At 44.4% G+C, this 19,210-nt stretch overlaps 1 protein-coding gene across 2 annotated transcripts in view; it reads left to right on the top strand.

The window, feature by feature from the left end:
• The window catches only part of FYCO1 (FYVE and coiled-coil domain autophagy adaptor 1), a 53,116-nt gene that overhangs the window by 11,933 nt on the left and 21,973 nt on the right, over window positions 1-19,210 (top strand). The window contains exons 6-12 of one of the 2 annotated variants that reach the window (XM_056857941.1): window positions 323-416; window positions 1,761-4,334; window positions 10,071-10,163; window positions 11,238-11,356; window positions 13,381-13,548; window positions 15,688-15,837; window positions 18,418-18,576. In XM_056857941.1, coding sequence (XP_056713919.1) covers window positions 323-416; window positions 1,761-4,334; window positions 10,071-10,163; window positions 11,238-11,356; window positions 13,381-13,548; window positions 15,688-15,837; window positions 18,418-18,576 — 3,357 coding nt within the window. Of the gene's footprint in view, window positions 1-322; window positions 417-1,760; window positions 4,335-10,070; window positions 10,164-11,237; window positions 11,357-13,380; window positions 13,549-15,687; window positions 15,838-18,417; window positions 18,615-19,210 lie in introns of both variants that reach the window. The other variant, XM_056857940.1, reaches the window with a different exon arrangement.

Below are 19,210 nucleotides of genomic sequence, written 5' to 3'. Positions count from 1 at the left end.
TGTTGAAGAAAGGAGTGGAGGAATACTCAGCTTTGCAAAAACCCCGCACAGACAGGGAGCAGTCCCTTTAAGAGCTGACCCGGCCTCTCCAAGTAAACTGCAACAAGGCTGCATTTTCAGGGGGAGGGTCACAGAAGCTCCGTGATTCACTGGGAATGCATAATTAATCACAAGGTACTCCTGGAATTTCTTGGGGCGGGAAAAGGCCTCATGCATATGATGTTTGAGAATTTGGATCAGAAAACTGTGCAGCAAACCAAACACAAACTTCCCCTGCGTAAATGACCTGGGATTATTTGTGTGTTTTCTTTTCTATTTTCAGGAGGACCATGTCTGCATATGGCTCCTCGGCTTATCTGTGGAAGCCTCCAAGCCGCAGTTCAAGTATGAGTAGTTTGGTGAGCAGCTACTTGCAGGTAATTGTATTTACAAATGAGTGCATGCGCAAACGACGAATGCATGCACAACCGACGAATGCATGCACAGCAAATGAGTGCACGTCCTCCCTGATTATGCCCATGTTAGGTAAAGTCCAGCCTGGGTTTGGGGGGAAGGGTTTGCACTTTTAAGCACATACAGCTTATGTCTCTGGTTCCTTTTGAATGTCTTAGATTTTACCGCTGTATTTTTATCTGCTGCTTCTTAACATCTTGGTTTTTGTGGTTGGATTTTTATCTGCTTTTAGCTGTGTGTTTTTTCTGTTTAGTTGTGATGTTGCATTGGCTTGTTTAGCCTTCCTATGAGCTGCCTTGAGTGGTTTTATGGCATTCTAAGTACTAATAAATAATACCGGTACTTCTTTACAACAGCAGCGATAGTTTTGTCATTACCCTTAGCATCATATTTTTCCAGTTACACGCACATGTATTTAGCAGTGAATCCATTCAAAGCAGGTGATCAGTTAACTACAGTCCTTGAACTGTGCAACAGCCATGATAGATTAAGAAAGCAATCCTAAGCATGTCTACTTAGGATCCTACTCAAACCTATTCAATGAACCTTCTTCACGGGGAAGAGTTCTTAGGGAGAGACTGTTACAGTGTCATCCTAAGAAGAGTTACATCCCTCTAAGCCTGTTGGCTTCCTTGGATTTAGAAGGGTGTAACTCTGCTCAGAATTATATTCTTCGGTGTCATCCATGTCTATAGAAGTTATCCTTTTCTCTATTCTATTAATTTTTCATCTTGTCCCTGCCATTTCCTTATGGCTCTTTGCTTGCATTGTTTCAATTTTTAATTTTTACACACACATACAGTGATACAAAATAGGTTATATGTATATAACCCGTAGGAAATAGTGTTTCATACAACAAAGACCAAAGGCTGGATAATTTAGTGTTCCAAAATGCCGTGAACCATCCCTGCCTTTCATACCTGATTTTTGATGTTCCTCCTTTACATGGATTTAAGTAATAATCTTACTCAGTACCTGTCCATTCCAATTTTGACAAGTTGTCCTTTGAAACGCCTTTACCTGGATAGCTCAGACTAGTCTGATCTTGTCAGGTCTCATAAACTAAACAGAGTCGCACCTGGCAAGTATTTGGATGGTATTCCAAGGAATACCAGGGTTGTGACACGGAGGCAGGCAATGGCAAACCACCTCTGAATGTCTCTTGCCTTGAAAACCCCACTAGGGATTGCCATAGGTCAGATGTGACTTGACAGGGAGGGGGGGATTCTTGGAAACTAGGAATATCTGGCTCTTTCTGATGTTATTCTTGTGACTCAAGTCCTTAATTTTTCTCTTGTTCCTCCTAGACACAAGAGATGCCTTGCAGTCCCAACGGGAATAACTTTATAAACACAGAACCCCTTGAGGGCCTTGACGAGATGCGTGCAGAGCTTGATCAGGCGGAGTTGCGGCAGAAGGAGCTTCAGGATCGGATCCAGCACCTGGAAAAGGAAAACTGGGAGCTCCAGGCAGCCGTCAGCCTTGAGAAAGGGCAAGCGCAGGCCGAAAGGGAGAAGAGCACCCATCTCAACAAAGAGAACTTCAGGCTGACGAAAATGCTGGGGGAGCATGAGAAGCAGCTTGAGATCTCTCACTGCACTCAGGACACTGTCCAGGACCTGCAGAAGTGCTTGCGGGCCCTAGAACTGAATTCCCGGGAACAGCAAAAGGGATACTCGGCAAGACTCGAAGAACTGGCGTCCAGTAAAAAGGACTCTGACTCCAAGTTGCTTCTCTTGAACGAAGAGCTGGAGGGCCTCAGGGCTCTGGTGGGCTCAAAGGAAGCCTGCATCGGCGAGCTGACAGCCAAACTGAAGTCAGCAGAGCAGGAGAACAAAGAGCTTGTTTCCCAGAACAGGGCGTTCCTGGATGAAAGAGGGCAACAAGCCGCCAGTCAAAACGGGTCCATGATGAAGATCGAGGAGTTACTTGGTAAGCTTCGCGAAGCAGAACAGGAGAAAGCCGATGTTCAGCAGCTGCACAGCGAGCACCTGGCTCAACTTAAAATCATGGAGGAGCAGCTGCACCTGAAAGAGCAGGCGCAGAAGGAGCGGGAGTCTAGACCGAAACTACAAAGCACGCTGGGAACAATGGCAAAGGACAAGGCTGACCCTGAGGAGGAGCTGGCAGCAGAAGGCGCAGAGGCGGCCAGCCTTCAAATCCAGTTGGAAAATTCATTGGCTCGTGTGAGGTCCTTGGAAAAAAACCTTGAGGAGGAAAGGAGAGAGAGAGAGAGGCTTGATCAGGAGTTCAGCTACAGGAGAACGACAATGGAACAGGAAGCAAAGAACTTGACAGAACAACTCGAGTTGCTGGAAAACCGCCTGTCTGAACTAAGTGAATATGTGGCAAGCTTAGAAGAGCAGAAAAGAGAACTTGTTTCTGACAGAGACCACCTCAGCCAAACAATAGAAAGCATGGATCAGAAAGCGATGCAGCAAAGTTCTTCATGGACTGACGTCTGTGAGGAAAACGAGAAGCTTAAACAAACCAATCAGGAGTTAGAAGACAGACAAAAGGAGATGGACACATCTAAATCTTCTTTAGAGGCTAAGTTTGCCAAGCTGACAGCTTCCGAGAAAGAGCTACGAGGTGAGATATATGATGCCGTGGTGTCCGTAGACGAAAAGGAAAAGAAAATCCGAGAACAGAACAAGCAGCTGGCTGAAAACCTGCAGAATGCCACTAAGCAAAACCAAGTACTGCAAGAAAAGTTGCACAATATGGAGTCTGATTACCAAGAGCTAATGAAGCGAGAAGAAACAATCAAGAAGACCTTGGTTGTGCTGCAAGCAGAGCAGGAGAATACCAAAGAGCTGGGCGTGAAAATGGAGAAGGGCTTGGCCTCCTTAAAACAGTATAAGGTGTCTCTGCAGCTACAGCTGAAGGAGAAGGACTATTCTTTGCAAGGCTTGCAGAGCCAGCTCAAGCAGCTTCAAGAAGAGGCAGAGAGGTACAGAAGAAAAGCAGATGCCCTTGAGGCAGAGAAGGCAGATGTGGGGGAAACTTCCCTCCCTCAGACACAGGCGGTTGATTCTGCCACTTCTGCGAGGGCCACTGTAGAAAAAGCCCAGCTGGAAGAGGCAGCCTGGGAGGAGAAAGAAGCCAAAGACCTGGCGCTGAGGCTGGCTCTTTCTGAGGAGCAGCTTCATATCAACCAAGAAGAGGTGTTGAGGCTCCAGGCCGAACGTACTGACCTTCATGCCAGGCTTCAGCAAGCGACTGCAGAGAAACAGGCACTGCAAGGCAGACTGGACATTGGAGAGACCATTCTGAGTGAGCAAAAGGTCCTGGCCCAGCAGCTGAAAGAGCAAAATGAGCTGCTTAACAGAACCCACGTGCAGGAGCTGCTGGAGTGCCGAAATCGAGAGGAAACGCTGAAAGACAAGGGGGACAAGGGAGCCCATCGAAAGGCCGAGCTGGAGAAGAACTTGCTGGGCCTCACCGAGGAACTATCTAAGGCCAAGCAGTGTTTGGACGCGTTAAACACGGAGAACATGGAAATCAAAGAGCTTCTCCACAGGACCAACACTGAAATGGCTGAACTTGGCATCCAGATCTGCACGCTAACATCTGAAAAGTCAGAAGCAGAAGAAAAGCTGTCTAGCATCATGGAAAAGCTTCAGGCCGCTGAAGCAACAGCAGCCAAAGAACGAGAGACCCTGCAGCTTGACCTTTCAAGGCTCAGCCAGGAGAACCGAGAACTCCAAGAGAAGCTCGAGGAATGGAAGAGTTGCGCAGCGGCTGTGCCTAGCCTGCAAACTCAGCTGGAGAATGCAGAGCGACAGTCCCAGAGTTTGCAAGAGACCAGGAAAGAGGAGCTTTCTGCAGTGAAATTCCAACTAAGCACAGAAATCATAAACTACCAGACAAAATTTAAGGTAAAGGAACAATCTGATCCTTCCGTGATATAACAGCTGGTTCCGTGGGCATCTTCATCATTGTGACTATTCCAAAATGCTGCAGAATGATTCAACGTATTATTTTTAAAGCAATGGGTTGGGTCCTACCCTTCTGTGTGTCCTACCCTTCATGGTTAGCACTGGAGTACAGCACCATGGTTAGCAGAGCACAGTGGGTGGATAAAACCTGGTGTTTTTAAAAAAATAACAAATTAGTAGAATGTTCCCTTGCTGAATGTTGTTTGCAGAAATCAGAGGTTTACTCCTTTCGTAGATACGCCATAGATACTCAGGGAATTAATAGGACTGGTTTTGAGTAAGTGAAGGTATGTTCAGGTGTCAGTTTCTTGCAAATCTATTTGACCAGTGCTGAAATTGCCTTATAGCACAGCGGTGCTTAGTTGCATACGTGGCAGATATTCCAGGAGAAGGAAATCACCTCTCACCAAGCAGAGTTGCCCTGCTTCTAGCCATTCCCAGCCAGCTGTACAGGCCAGCAGGGAACAAGCATAGACTGAAGCATTGGGCACATTGAAGGGAATATGGAGTTAGAAAGAATAAGTTGGGAGGGAAATTTTCATAATATTAGACCTTGGGGCCTTCCAGTGGTTGGGCGTGGGTTCAGACAAAAGGAATCACTTCCTCATGCAGCACATAACTCATGTCAGAGTCAAGGTCACGGGACTTTGAAAAGGGACTAGATTAGTGATCCACAACGTGGTGCATGCGGGTTACCGTGGCACCCGCCTGTGGGTTTCCTAGTAAATGTTTGCTTCTTCAACAAAACAAAGAGCCAGTCCTGGTTTTCCTCCATTTAGTTGGATCAGGAGCTTCTTCATGAGAGCCTGGAAGGCACTACTTTTTGTGTGTGCAGGAAGCACCCATTTAGAAACAGCTGCCACCATTGTAGGCGGACGCTTGCCTGGGACCTCCCTCCATTTCGTGATTGGCTGCAGTGCTGCATGGCAGCCATTTTGCGGCTGTTCCCAAAATTCCAAAAGTGCCTGACATGATTTGGGACCCACAGTAAACAAACCCATGGTAAATAATTGTATGGGTAAGCAAAGAGAATCTCCATAGAAGCTACATAACATCTGGTTACAGATGCTGGAGATAAAGAAGGCAAAGGTTTGCTTTATGGTGGCCTGCTGGTGAGCTTCTCTGGGCATCTGGCTGCCAGGCCCACAGCCAAAAAACGTGGTGAGAGCCCTAAGGGAATGAAGGGGAGCTCCTCACCCTCGTAAATTAACCTGAAACAGCACAATCTAAATAATCTGGCATGTGCCAAGTGATGTAATATATTAATTTGAATTATATTTTGAGGACTGAATTGCTAGGGTTGCTCTTTGCCACTGACGGGAGGTTTTGGGGGCAGAGCCTGAGGCCAGAGTTTGGGGAGGGACTTCAATGCCATAGAGTCCAATTGCCAAAGTGGCCATGTTCTCCAGATGAACTGATCTGTATCGGCTGGAAATCAGTTGTAATAGCAGGAAATCTCCAGATAGTGCCTGGAGGTTGGCAACCCTATGAACTTGTCAGACTTCAGTACCTCGTTGTATCTCAGTAATAATAAACTTCGCTCCAGACGTTGCAGAGAGTTTAAAGTTTTATTAACAAAGCAAACGGGTTCATTAGGTCTATACAAAATTAAGGTCAGAATACAGATGGGGGAAATACTGGTTGTCTTTATAGGGGAGATACAATAGGATTGATTAAAGTAATGTCAGAACACAAAAGGCTGAGGTGCAACGGTGTTTGCCGGCGATTACCCATTAGACACATACTTGTGAAATTGACTAGTAAACGGGCCGTGGCCCCAGAGGCTCCACAGCGGAACTCTATTGAAACGCAGATGCAGAGCGGGTGAAACAAAGGGCACGGGGGGGGGGAGAGAAGCAACACGGAGCCTGCCTATCCGGGGCTCGTCTGGATGCCCTCGCTGACAGAACTGCCCAAGTGTTCATTTAGACCTTGATTTCAGTGTGTGCATTGGCAAATATTCCATTTGACACAGAGAGAAGTTATATCTGGACACAGAGAGAAGTTATATCTGCTGAATGTGATGTTCTTTGTCTGAATGCTTTTTTCACACTTCACAAACATGAAACCACAACCACAGTATTGTCAGTAAACAGTGTTTCATCCAGCTATGTGTAGGTAACTGAGAGACCTCTAACTAGTTGGAGGAGGAATGTTGGTGTAGACGTGGGAAAGCGCCATTCTAAACAACCTGAAACTGGGATTTTTAAGAAAAGAAGGATCACACCTTGCTCTATGGTTTAGCTTCTGTGTTTTAGCTCCTCTTTTGCTAGTGTTTTCTCTTAATTTTTACATTCTTTAAAAGGTTAGCAATTGTACATGAAACCAAGATTTATAAACTTAAGATATGTAAAATCGTGCTTTGGAGGTTGGTGAAGCAATTATAGGTCTATAATGTGGTATAGATCTGAGCAAGGCTGTCAAAGTTAGGACATTTTGGAGGACTTTCATTCATAGGGTCGCCATGAGTCGGAAGCGACTTGACGGCACTTGACACACACAATGTGGTGTATGCATTTGCTCATAGCCATACTGTGAATGCTTTGTTGGTTTAAGTCATTTGTCTTGAGATTTTTCAGGACATACGCCTGAGGGAGTATGTAGGAGGAGATATGTAGGGTAAGGTTCAAAAGCATGACTGATGGAGCTGTGACTCTGATATGTGGCTCTTCACCAGCGTTTCACAGGGCTGCACTAAGTAGAGCTGCGCCTTTCTAAGACCATTGAATTCAGTGAACATAGAAAGGTATAATTCTGCTTAGGATGATGCTGTTGGGATGACAGGAGGTCTTTCTGTCTTCAAGTTATTCCCTCCAACCTCGAAATTCATCCCCTCATACCAGACATCTATCTGTTTGTCTGTCTGTCCCTCCTTCTGTTCCTCCATCCAGGAGTATTCTCTCTACCCATTTACAGCCTTGGCATTGGAAGTAGGACATCTTCTATTTAATTAATCAGACAGTTCTCCTCTGAGGCTCCAGGCGTCTTGAGCAATGGGGTACTTTCCTTGATCCATCCGGGGAAGGCAGGACTAAAATCAAACTTCCTGTCTTCCTGGCGGGAAAATAGCCTGGAGCAGCCCAGTTTCCTCCTGCCTTCGTATGGGGAAAGTAGGTTTCTGACGCAGCTCCTTGCTTAGTCAGAGTAGATTAGTCTTTGTTTTTCCCCCCTCTACCAATAATACCAAAGGTACTGAGAAAGATACAGAAAGAAAGAGCCAAGGTCATATTTGTTGCTCCCTTTTGGCCCCGCAGACCATGGTTCGTGACACTCCTACAGATGTCAGTTCAGGAACCATGGAAAATCCCAATTCAATGGGGAACTCTTCTACAGGGACCCCTGGTTCACCCAGACCCCGCGTGGTTTTGCTTAACCGCATGGCTATTGAACGGGGACTCCTCTTAGATAAGGGTTACTCACAGGAGGTTGCAGATACTATTATGGAAGCGCGACGTCCAAGCACCCAGCGCATATACAATGCTTCTTGGAAAGCGTATGTACGCTGGGCAAGGAGAAAAAAGATAGACCCATTGAACCCAGGCGTGCAAGGGGTTCTCGAGTTCCTTCAAGAGGGAGTACGGCTAAAACTATCAGCCTCTACCTTGAGGAGGCAAATAGCCGCAATTGCCACGGTAATTCCCACTTTAGAAGGATTTTCTACCTCCAGACATAAACATATAGTAGCCTTTCTGAGAGGGGTGTCACAAATCCAACCACCGGTTTCGCACAGATTTCCTTCATGGAGCCTTAATCTGGTTCGTAACGCACTGACATCTGCCCCATTCGAACCTTTAAGTTCAGTACCCTTAAAATTTCTGCGTATGAAGGTCTTATTCTTAGTAGCCATCACCTCTGCTAGAAGGATTTCGGAAATTAGGGCTCTGTCTATCAGGGAAGGTCTCTGTGTGTTTCACAGGGACAAAGTGGTCTTAAGGCCGAACCCGACCTTTCGCCCAAAAGTTAACTCTTCCTTCCACTCCTCTCAAGAAATCAATTTGCCTTCTTTTTGCCCAAGGCCCTCCTGCGCCAAAGAACGCGTCTGGCATTCCCTAGATCTTAGGAGAACGCTTAAAATATTTATCCATAGGACAGCAGAATTTAGGGAATCGGACTACTTGTTTATAGGCATTTCCAATCCCACTAGAGGCAAACGCATGTCAGCAGCGGCAATCAGTTACACTCTCAGACTTTGCATCGTCGAAGCCTATAAGGCCACTGGCACGCCAGTCCCAGTGAGCATAACCGCTCACTCCCTGCGTAGCGCGGCAACCACGGCCGCCTTTAACAAACAGGCTCCACTAGAAGAGATTTGTAGCGCAGCAACCTGGTCCATGGTCTCTACCTTTATTAAGCATTACAAGATCAATACATGGTCTTCCGCACAAGCATCGTTCGGACGAAGGGTGTTACAACAGGTTGTTTAGACAGTTTATTTTCCCACCCGTTTGGGAGCTCTTGAAGGTCCCATTGCTCAAGACGCCTGGAGCCTCAGAGGAGAACGGAGCCTTGGATACTTACCGTGAAGGCTCCTTCTCTCCTGAGGCGAAGGGCGTCTTGCCCACCCAAAACAAAACGGGCATTAGGAGTAACTTCAGTCAACGTAGGATACAGACCACAGGACTACCAGTAACAATTGCACTACCTAGGATTATTAGGTTGCATTTTCTCCTTAAGGGATGATGGGTTTCTTCGCCTTTCTATCCCTCATATATACCGTTGTCGTTTTTTCTGTACATTCTGTTCAAGTTGATTATGTTATCAGTTTTTGGTTATAATTACTGTCCAATGAGCTAGGTTAGTCGGGAACTGGGCTGCTCCAGGCTATTTTCCCGCCAGGAAGGCAGGAAGTTTGATTTTAGTCCTGCCTTCCCCGGATGGATCAAGGAAAATAACCCATTGCTCAAGACGCCCTTCGCCTCAGGAGAGAAGGAGCCTTTACTTCCTCATCAGTTTCTGACAGGTCACCATATCTTCACTATGAATTTAGGCAGATACTGAGAGGGAGGGCAAGGAAGGGATGAGCCAGTGCTCAGCTCTTGTGGCCCTTCCTTATATGCCCAGGGTAGGATTGCCAACCTCCAGGTACTAGCTAGAGATCTCCCGCTATTGCAACTGATCTCCAGCCGATAGAGATCAGTTCACCTGGAGAAAATGGCTGCTTTGGCAATTGGACTCTACGGCATTGAAGTCCCTCCCCTCTCCAAAACCCACCCTTCTTGGGCTCCATCCCAAAAACCTCCAGGTAATTCCCAACCCGAAGCTGGCAACCCTAGCCTAGGGTAATTCAAACAATGTCTGTACATGTGTGGGTAGATAGTCCTGGAAGCAAGAAAGGGGCCTCCTTTGGGCAGGTTGAGAGGCCCTGATGCCACTTCCCTCATGTGTAACCAGTATAATCATCTGAACAGGTCTGTAGAATTTTAGTTTCCATTGAAGACAACCCCAGAAATCTTGCCAGAGGAATATCTATAAAGTATGTCAGTCTTTTAGAGGCCTCTCTTTGTTTACTCCTTGTTATAATTGGTTCCAATTTATATTGTATGTCTTTGGACTCCGTATTACAGCATTGCCCCCCCCCCAATATGAAATTTCAGCCGATTAACAATTTTTCTGTTGAAATGGGAATGCATTTTTTAAAGCCATAATTGCTAATGAGTGTTTTATGGATCCTGCCAGACCATCAGTGAAGAATGTGAAAGGTTAAAGCGGCAAGTTGAAGAGCCCAGCCGGCGAGCAGACGCTGCAGAAGAGGCACTCAAAGAGTTGCAGGTTAGCCCTTGACCCCATTACAAGAAGAATGCACAGGAGCATTTGTGTCAACAACCATTTAAGATTGACTCTCTAAAGCAAGCAGACCATCTGGCCATGCCCTTCTGTCTCTCTGTGTCTCTCTGTGCCTGGCCATGTGCTTCAGCAATGCACATTCACCAGCAGCCACAGAGGAGGAAGCTTAATGCAGGGCCTGAGAACAGCAGATAAAAAAAATATGGAAGTCCATGCCCACATGTTCTGCCTTTGTTCTGCACTTGTTCCCGATTACTTCTTCACAGTTTTCATCTCAGAAGTGTTTTGTGGCAAGAACCAGTTGGTTAAAGGGGTTAGAGTATTTGACCAGGGAAACCCAGGTTCCGCTCTGTACTCTGCATCCCACATCTTCATAGGGGTGGCTCATCATGCACACCCAGACCACCCTGGGGTCTAGTTGATTTCCCTTTATCCTCTTCTCATAATGGAGGGGCTATCCAACCATCCTCCAAGTAGCCTTTCTCTCTCCTAAGGAGCCTTCCAACAATTTAAGTGGTTCTTCTTCCAGTGGAGTCGGAGGAAGGCTTCTTAGACTGGAGGAAGGCTTCAAACTTGAGCCAGAAGGAAAGGTGAGGTACAAATATTTTAATAAATCAATAAATAAACTTTGCCCATGAAGTAGTAGGATGGGATAGGATCCACTCTAATGGAAGCCCAAAACAGTGGAGAACAAGAGACTGAAGAACTTTTACAGACTTTCTGGCTCTGATGTTCCATTATTTTGGGATCTGAGTACCCAAATGTCACTTGAGTTCCATAGCATCACTACTTCCAAGGATAGTGGCTACTGCAATGTAGCAGATACTTTAATTTGGATTTTTGCAGTCATTTTAGGGAAATGTGGAGAAAACTATTATTTTTCTGAACATCCGCAAAGTTTGTGCTTTCATTTAGGCCCTCAATCTTAGGACAGCAGTGGGCCAAAGGTGTCCTGTGTATAGTTTATAGGTGAATTATCTTCATAATGGAATAATATTCTGAATAAAAAGCAAATAGCCCTTGTTAGACAGTTCTTACAATTTGTTTTTATTTTGTAAGGCTGTCAAAAGAGACCTGAGCCATGAACTAGACCTTGCCATGGATCAAGTGACGGAATACAAAACTGCCAAGCAAAAAAAAGAGGATGAGGTAGAACAATTGAAAGCAGACCTTGAAAGGTTAGAATGTGACTTTGCGTTATTTGAATGCTCTTTGAATTTTGTTGTTGTTGTAAATTGGTACATATAAAAACCCAAGTGCTTCATTAAAAAATAACAGAATATAATCAGGATACCAAAACATTGCAATCTGAATAAATATTCCCCAGCTTATTCTCTACATGGTGTTGATGTTTGTGGTGGCTGAGAAAGAATCTGTGGTTGTATAGTCCTGGGAAACTGCTATCATTGTAGCTGTGGTCATACCACAGGAGCACAGAACAGGATATGGGCTGTAGAATATCTGCTGAAGCTGGAGGGTGAGAGATTCAAAACAGATAAAAGGATGTATTTCTTCACACAATTCATAGTTACATTGTGGAACTCCCTGCCCCAGGATGTGGTGATGGCTGCCAACTTGGAAGGCTTTAAGAGGGGAGTGGACATGTTCATGTAGGATAGAGCTACCCATGGCTACTAGTCAAGATGAATACTAGTCATGATGCATACCTATTCTCTCCAGTATCAGAGGAGCATGCCTATTAGATTAGGTGCTGTGAAACACAGGCAGGATGCTGCTGCAGTTGTCTTGTTTGTGGGCTTCCTAGAGTTACCTGGATGGCCACTATGTAAACAGACTGCTGGACTTGATGGGCCTTTAGAATCTCTGCTTTCTAGTTTGTTGTTTGAAGTCTCTAGCCCTTAAAGGCTGTGAAAACAATCTTGCTAGTGTGTGGGCAGTTCTCTGTGAAATCTCAGAAACTAGAGTATGGCTGAACAGGATGTCCTGTTGTCAAGCAAAAGGCATCAAGTGCCCTTCCCTAGGGTTAGCGGGGACAAGCTAAATGATGCAAAAGGGCTGAAAGAAATCTCTCTCTGGTGCTTCTACATGAATAGCATGTGAATGCTCAAGTGTCCCTTGCTGTTGTATAGTCATTGATATGCTTTGTATCTCCCATAAGATATGCCGATGGCATGGTCTGGAAGCATAACATTTAATACTTTCCCCTCAAGTGAAATACTGAGTAGTATGCAAGTTCTTTAAAATATCTTTGTTGTATTGAGAGAACCAGGTGGGTCAATTGATTTCCATGTTCTTTGTTGAGTGCCAGATGCTGGAGAGGGGAGCTGTTGGCTTCATGCCCTTCCTGTGGGCTTCCTGGAGGCATTTGGTTGGCCACTGTGGGAAACTGGATGGTGGGCTGGGGCAGTCCTTTGATCAAATCTAGTGGGCTTTTATTAAGTTCTTAGCACATGACTATTGCCTAGTAAGTTGAAATCAGGAAGCTACATTTGACCAACATGGACTGTATCAGGATGAATGTTTATTTTTCTTACTTAGCCGATGTTGACCTCTTCTTGGTGTCTCATTTCCCTTGTGAAACTGCCCTGTTCTGACATGAATTTTGTGCCCTGCACGCTGTTAGCTGCTGTGTTTGGTTTCAATGTGCTGATCCCTTTTTTGGTGGGTGATTTGGAAACTGTAATTGATTTTTACTTCAGGAGTCTTATAAAAATCCCTTTAATGTTGATTTAAATATTAATTGTAGGGATACGATTTGATAACTACACCAAATATAATTGGACCTAACTGACTGGTGGTGGCTGATTGCATTCCAGATTCGTTGATTCTGTTTCCATAGAATCCTGCTTTGATCAAGAGATGCAAGAGGAAAAGATGTCCAGGTGCATAGATGCAGTGGAGCAAATTCACCATTAAAAATGGGGGGAAAGGTTTCCATGAAGGCTGGTCTAGATTGAATTCTCATGTTGCCCCTCTTCTCAGGCATTGCTCAGCCCCTCCACTTTCTTGACTGATATTTTTGTATTCCATGTAGATACAGTAAATTTGTACCATTGCATCCATGTGTTTAATTTACGTATACATGTTCTCTTTTTAAAATCCAGCTTGACAACGGCATGGAGTGATACTATCTGTGTTTGTTCCCATTGTATGGCTAAAGTAACCCTTTTTGTCCATTTTTTCTGTCATTATTACTAAGTGAGGGAAGGCTTGAAGAAAAACTTAATTTGTTTTTAAACAGGGCCCAGAAGGAAGTTAACAAGGCAAATGAGCAGATTCAGGATTACTATGAGAAACTTAGCAAGATGAGGTCAGAATGGGACAGCAATGACCAGAAGCTGTTGGCTGAATTAGATGACCTTACGAGAACAAAGCAGTTCCTTGAAGAACGGTTAATCGAACTTCTCAAGTGAGTAGGTTTTTTTTTTTTTTTTTTTTTTTTTACATAGAAGCTTGAGCTTAGACTCCCTCAGAGTCCCCATGGGTCTCCCATGTATCTCTGATTTTGAAGTCCAGTTGCCCATGTGGATAACGAAAGCCATACGGTGGGACCAGGAAGAAAGGGAAGACAAGGTTCTGTATATATTGAGGAACCGCCCATGTATGCAGAAGAAAATGACTTTCCTCCTTCAACCCTCTTTTGTGACAAAAAAGAAATTTAAAAGAGGGGGTTAACTGCGGTTTGTGCATGAGTCTGAGATGGATTATGGACTGAGCTTGCTCAGTCAACCAGAATAGGCACCCAAACCCTCACAAGAGATTGGGCACCATTTTGGGTGCGATATCAACCCCACTGGATGCCAAAGCATTGAAGTGAAGCTGCACCATGGGATCTCAGCTGAGATCACAGGGGGCAGTGAGGGGGCTCTGGGGGCTGGGATAGGGTAGTGGTCTGAGGGACTTAGGATGGGAAGGGGGCAAAGGGTGAGGTGATGAGGGGAGGAATTAAGAGGGAACGAGTGAGTGGAGAGCTCCATTGGTGAAGGGGAACAGTGGATGCTTTGGGGAAAGGGAACTAAAGGAAGAACAAGAAGGATGAGGAAAAGGGAGGAAGAGAGAATCAGGAAAGGGGTACTGATGGACATGATGTGGGGAGAATAAGGGCATGCCGTGGGAATGGTGAGGTAACCATATGGATGGGCAAGGAGGTGTCAGAATAAAAGAGAGGGTAAAGATAGAAGGAAAAAGGAAACCTGTCGTAAAGGAAAAGGGAGGCAGAGATCTAACGTGTGGGAAAGGATTGTAACTTCCTCTTCATCAGTGCCATAATTGATGCCCCATCCTGCAGTTTGCACTCGAGGTGATTATAATGGGTACATGAGGAGCGAGCTGAGAACAATCTGCAGCATTTTGCTGCACATGCCAACTTGTTTGTGTCTATTTCCCTTGCAAGCTGCTGTGGGTTTTCTGCCATTGCCACTTCTTTCTCAGTAGTGGTATCACATCAGGCTTTTGAAATAAGCTGCTTTGCCACATTTTAGACAGCTACTTACGCACTTGTCAAATCCTGTGGTTTGTGGGTCACACGTGACATTTCAGCTTGCAGACAAATAGTTTTCCCCTCTGGTAATGTTTAGCTAGCACAAAGAGCCAAAATATATTTGCATGTGGATTTGTAAAACATGTCCAATTCTTTTTTATGTGCTTTTTACACATCTTTATAGATTTATTCTCGCTGACTTTTTGTTAGCGTTTTCTGGGTCTGAAATGTTATGAGGGATTTTGATGACCATGACTCCGAGGACCGTTCCACATATCATGGATATACTTTACTGACTTGTAGCTACCAAAACTGAAGCATGCCTGTACGCACTGGTTTCATCTCAGGTGGAAATAGACGGCAGGAGCCATAATGGTCCTTGATCCCCAACACGTTTTTCCAGTTGTGAAACCCATCACTTAAAAGCAGCCCTAAATGGAATATGCTACTCTGGCAAAAATGACCAATACGATAAACGCTAGTAATGATATGACCTTCGAGCAATATTATGACAAATGGAAACTATTCGATAATTATGTTGAGGCTCATAACTAACAAATTTTAAGTGAGAAATTAGATAATATTTAGTGGTATAGCAGTATTAATTCCACATTTAGACAATTATGTGGTGTGTGGAGACATTAAGCAGTCACAGATGATGACCATTTATTGATTATGCCCAAACACCGAAATGCAAAGCAATGTTGCTTGCTTGATCTGCACTGAAATTGTTATTTTTTTAGCTTGTTAACGGTATGTTAGATATTTCTATTCTTCCACTTTCCCGCTTTTTTTTTTGTATCCCTAAATGATGAGAACCACTGTAGGCTCACAGAGAATTTGATGTGACTCTTCTGCAACTGGCAAGACCCTCACGTCCAGCCCTCACAAACTGTGGCCAGGGTTTTCTCCCAATAAACATACAACATGTAGTGTAGATTTGATTTGGTTTTTGCTATGCTAAACTTGGGATGAGGTTTTTTTTAAAACAACAACAACAACCTCATAACCTTGAGTTCCCAGATGCATTTTATTTCTTCATGTATTTCTTATTCACACTTTTGAAAGGGACAAAGATGCTCTTTGGCAGAAGTCTGATGCTCTGGAATTCCAGCAGAAGCTCACAGCAGAGCAGAGGTGGTTGGGGGATGCAGAGGTCAGCTGCTGTCAAGACTGTCAAAAGGAATTTGGCTGGATGAATCGCCGACACCACTGCAGGTCAGAAAGGGCGGGTCGGCTTGCGAACCAGTGTGGTTAGGCAAATGGTTAATAGTTGTTGCTATTTTAACAATTGCCTATTTTCACAAGGTTAATTTTATCACACCCTGTTGTGGTAGGAAGGGGGGAAATGGTGTCTTCCCTTGCTGGGAAATGCCCTTAGCCCTGGTTCCCTCATAACCCACCACCACCACTCAGGAACTCCCGCAGAGAAGGCCCTCTTCCAGCATAGTACTAGACAAAAAGTATTAACAAAATAATTTATCACCAACCTGGTAGCACCAGTGCTGTCTGGCACATGGGGAAGAGATTAAGAGAAATACCCCAGAGAAATGGATTGTACTAAGTGAAGCAAAAAAAAAAAAGGCTTTTTAAAAAGGGGTTATTGTAAAAAGGAGAAAACTAAAGGGAAAGGGTGGTTGGATTCAAAAGGGGGTGGGAAAAGGCAAAAACAATACAGGGGAAAGCACACAGCAACAACAGCACAGAGCTATTCAAATGAAAAGCAATTCTGTTGCGCTAACTAAGCTAAACACATTAGGTTCCTCAGAGCCTGTGCAGAGTTCCTTGTAATAACAAGAAGCTGAAGGAGTCCTTAACCCCTGCCCAACTTCTTGTGGACTCAGTTTCCCTTGAAGACTGAAATCTGAAGACAAGGGAAAACCCCAAATGTACAGATATTTGTGCTAAATTGAGCTGGACCTAAGCTAGCCTCTTTTCTAAAACGAACTGGCGAATTTCTCCAATCCCATGCAAATCCCCATCTCTTATGTCAGCGGCTACTTTTGTCTATCAGAGCCATATCCCACCTACATCAAGTTCCTGGTAATGGATCTGAACTTCTACAACAAATACCTGGTCTGGTCTAAACCAGCTCATCCTTTGTCCAAAAGGGATTAAGTCTGCCAGGATGGCCCAATGTGGGATGGACCTGAATACTTTTATTGTAATGTAATCTAGGGTCCCAGACGCTCTAGGTGGCATGCCTGAGCTAGGGTTGCCAGGTTCCTCTTCGCCACCGGTGGGAGGTTTTGGAGGCGGAGCCTGAGGATGGGAGGGTTTGGGGAGGGGAGGGACTTGGATGCCATAAAGACCAATTGCCAAAGTGGCCATTTTCTCCAGGGGAACTGATCTCTATTGTCTGGAGATCAGTTGTAATAGCAGGAAATCTCCAGCTAGTACCTGGAGGTTGGCAACCCTAGCCTGAGCTTTAGCAGGTTTTAGGATTTCTGTCACACACCCTTCCTCTGAAGAGCTTAGGAAAGCATACATGGTTTTGCCTCCCTCAGTTTTATCCTCTCAACAACCTGTGAGGTAGATTAGACAAATAGATAGCAGCTGGGAAAACATTACCCAATGCGCTTCATGGTAGACTGGGGAAATTTCCCTTTTCCGGGGGTGGGGGTCATCAGAGCAACTGAGAGTCAGGTCATTTATATATGACCTGAATCACCACCTCCATGGTTGTCCCCATGTCGCTCCCAGTAAAGTGTACATTGGTGGATCACATATTTACATAATCACAGTTGTGGTGCCCATTAACTGGTCAGCTGCCTGCATAATCATGCAGTTTGCCCCAACCACTCAAGAGGAGTAGACATGACCAAGAGCAAGGAACCACTCCAGAGACTATGGCAATATTGCAGTGCTAATGTGTAAGCAGATGCTACATCAGGTTTTCTTTTTCTTCCATTAAACCATTAGAAGGATGTTCTTCTGGACTTAGAATTCCAACAACTTGGCAGGGGTAATAGATCAAGGGTTAATATATGGTATACTTCTAGTACAAATTTTCCAGATAAGAGTATTTCATCACTGTATTAATGGTTAATAACTAAACTCATGCTAAAGGGTACATCGTAACTCAAGACTGTAACGTGTCCATGTTTTGGTGTCTTCCCCATGAGATAGTACATGGTAGACATCTTGTAGACATCTTTAGACTCAAACTAGTTTTTCTCATCAACGTTCTTTGTTTCTAGTTTAGTTAAGTGAAACTTAGTGAAATACCTTTGCTTGTATTGAGATGCTGCAGTCGCATAATCCCTTAATTAATTGAATAAGAGGTTCAAGACAATGTCATTAATTGACTGAAAAGCATTTAATGGCTTTGCCAGCCTTAGTTAAACCTGATGAAGTCTGGGGGACCTTTTGTACTCCTGAGTAAATATAGCATGATGATGGTATATCATAGCATTCTAAGAACTTAGATGCCAGGAGATTTCAACATGTACCCAACTCCCCTGGGCAGCACCCCCCTCCCAAGTGCACTCTGAATTCTGAGTAAATGCAGGCACATGAGTGAGAGATGGGCTGTTTGGTCAAGAAGGACAAATTTATTTGGAGAAGTGGCTACAGCATGGGATCTTGCATGTATATACATTTAAATTAGCTTAATGCTTTGCCATTTATTTCAAAGAGAAGCCTGAAACATCTGATGCCATATTACCTGAGAACGTGAGGCTTTCGTTAATAAGTGAGCGTCTGTGATGTCAAAAATTGCATCTTTAAATGCTTTCATTTAGAAATTCCATGGAGGACCATCTCATTTTAATTTTTTTTAATTATGGCTACTTTTAGACTTTGTGGACGCATTTTCTGCTACTACTGCTGCAACCACTATGCCATGTCAAAAATCACTGGCAAGAAGGAGCGCTGCTGCCGAGTGTGCCTTAAGAAATCAGATGCTATCTCCAGTGACTCTGGATCAAATGCCAGCCAAGAAGAACCATCCAGTCTGTTCTCCTCACCATTGTCTCTGGTTCGTAAAGTTATGGGTGAGTCCTCTGCTGTATAGTCAGTTCCCCAGTAGATATTTCATGGCTGTACGAGAACTTTTCTTAATATTCCATCCCTGTCTGTTCAGAATTCTCAGTTTTGTGGAACTAACACAGAAATATTACCTAATCAGGAATAGTCTCTTGTAAGGAAATTGCAATGGTATTATACTAATCCAGATGATGACATTCTAAAACAACTTCTTCTGGGTTGGATCCAGCCAGCTTTTTTGCTCTATCTCACCTAGTTTTCTCCTTTTTACAGCCCCCTGTCCCACACGGCATTTGTCCATGCAGTTCCCATGGTCCCCAAAATAGCCCTTTTGGATCTTCAAAGAGGACCATTCCTCCTTTTTTCACTGGTAGAAAAGCTGGTTGGATCCAACCATTTTCTTTAAGCAGTGGAATTTTAATATGTGTCATTTGGTTGGTCCTCATAAGAGGTATTATGTGAACTGTATTCCGGGTTTTTGATGCTAGCAAATAGCAGTGTAACAAATATAGTTTCTATATAAAATGGTAGAGCAGTAGCCTTAGTACTGCACCTACCGCTAAAGTCCCTAGGCCCAAGTCACATGAAATCTTCTTACCTGGCC

Source organism: Euleptes europaea, chromosome 11, assembly GCF_029931775.1.
Source record: "Euleptes europaea isolate rEulEur1 chromosome 11, rEulEur1.hap1, whole genome shotgun sequence".
NCBI classification, from domain to species: domain Eukaryota; kingdom Metazoa; phylum Chordata; class Lepidosauria; order Squamata; family Sphaerodactylidae; genus Euleptes; species Euleptes europaea.
This window is presented reverse-complemented; position numbering and strand designations above follow the sequence as displayed.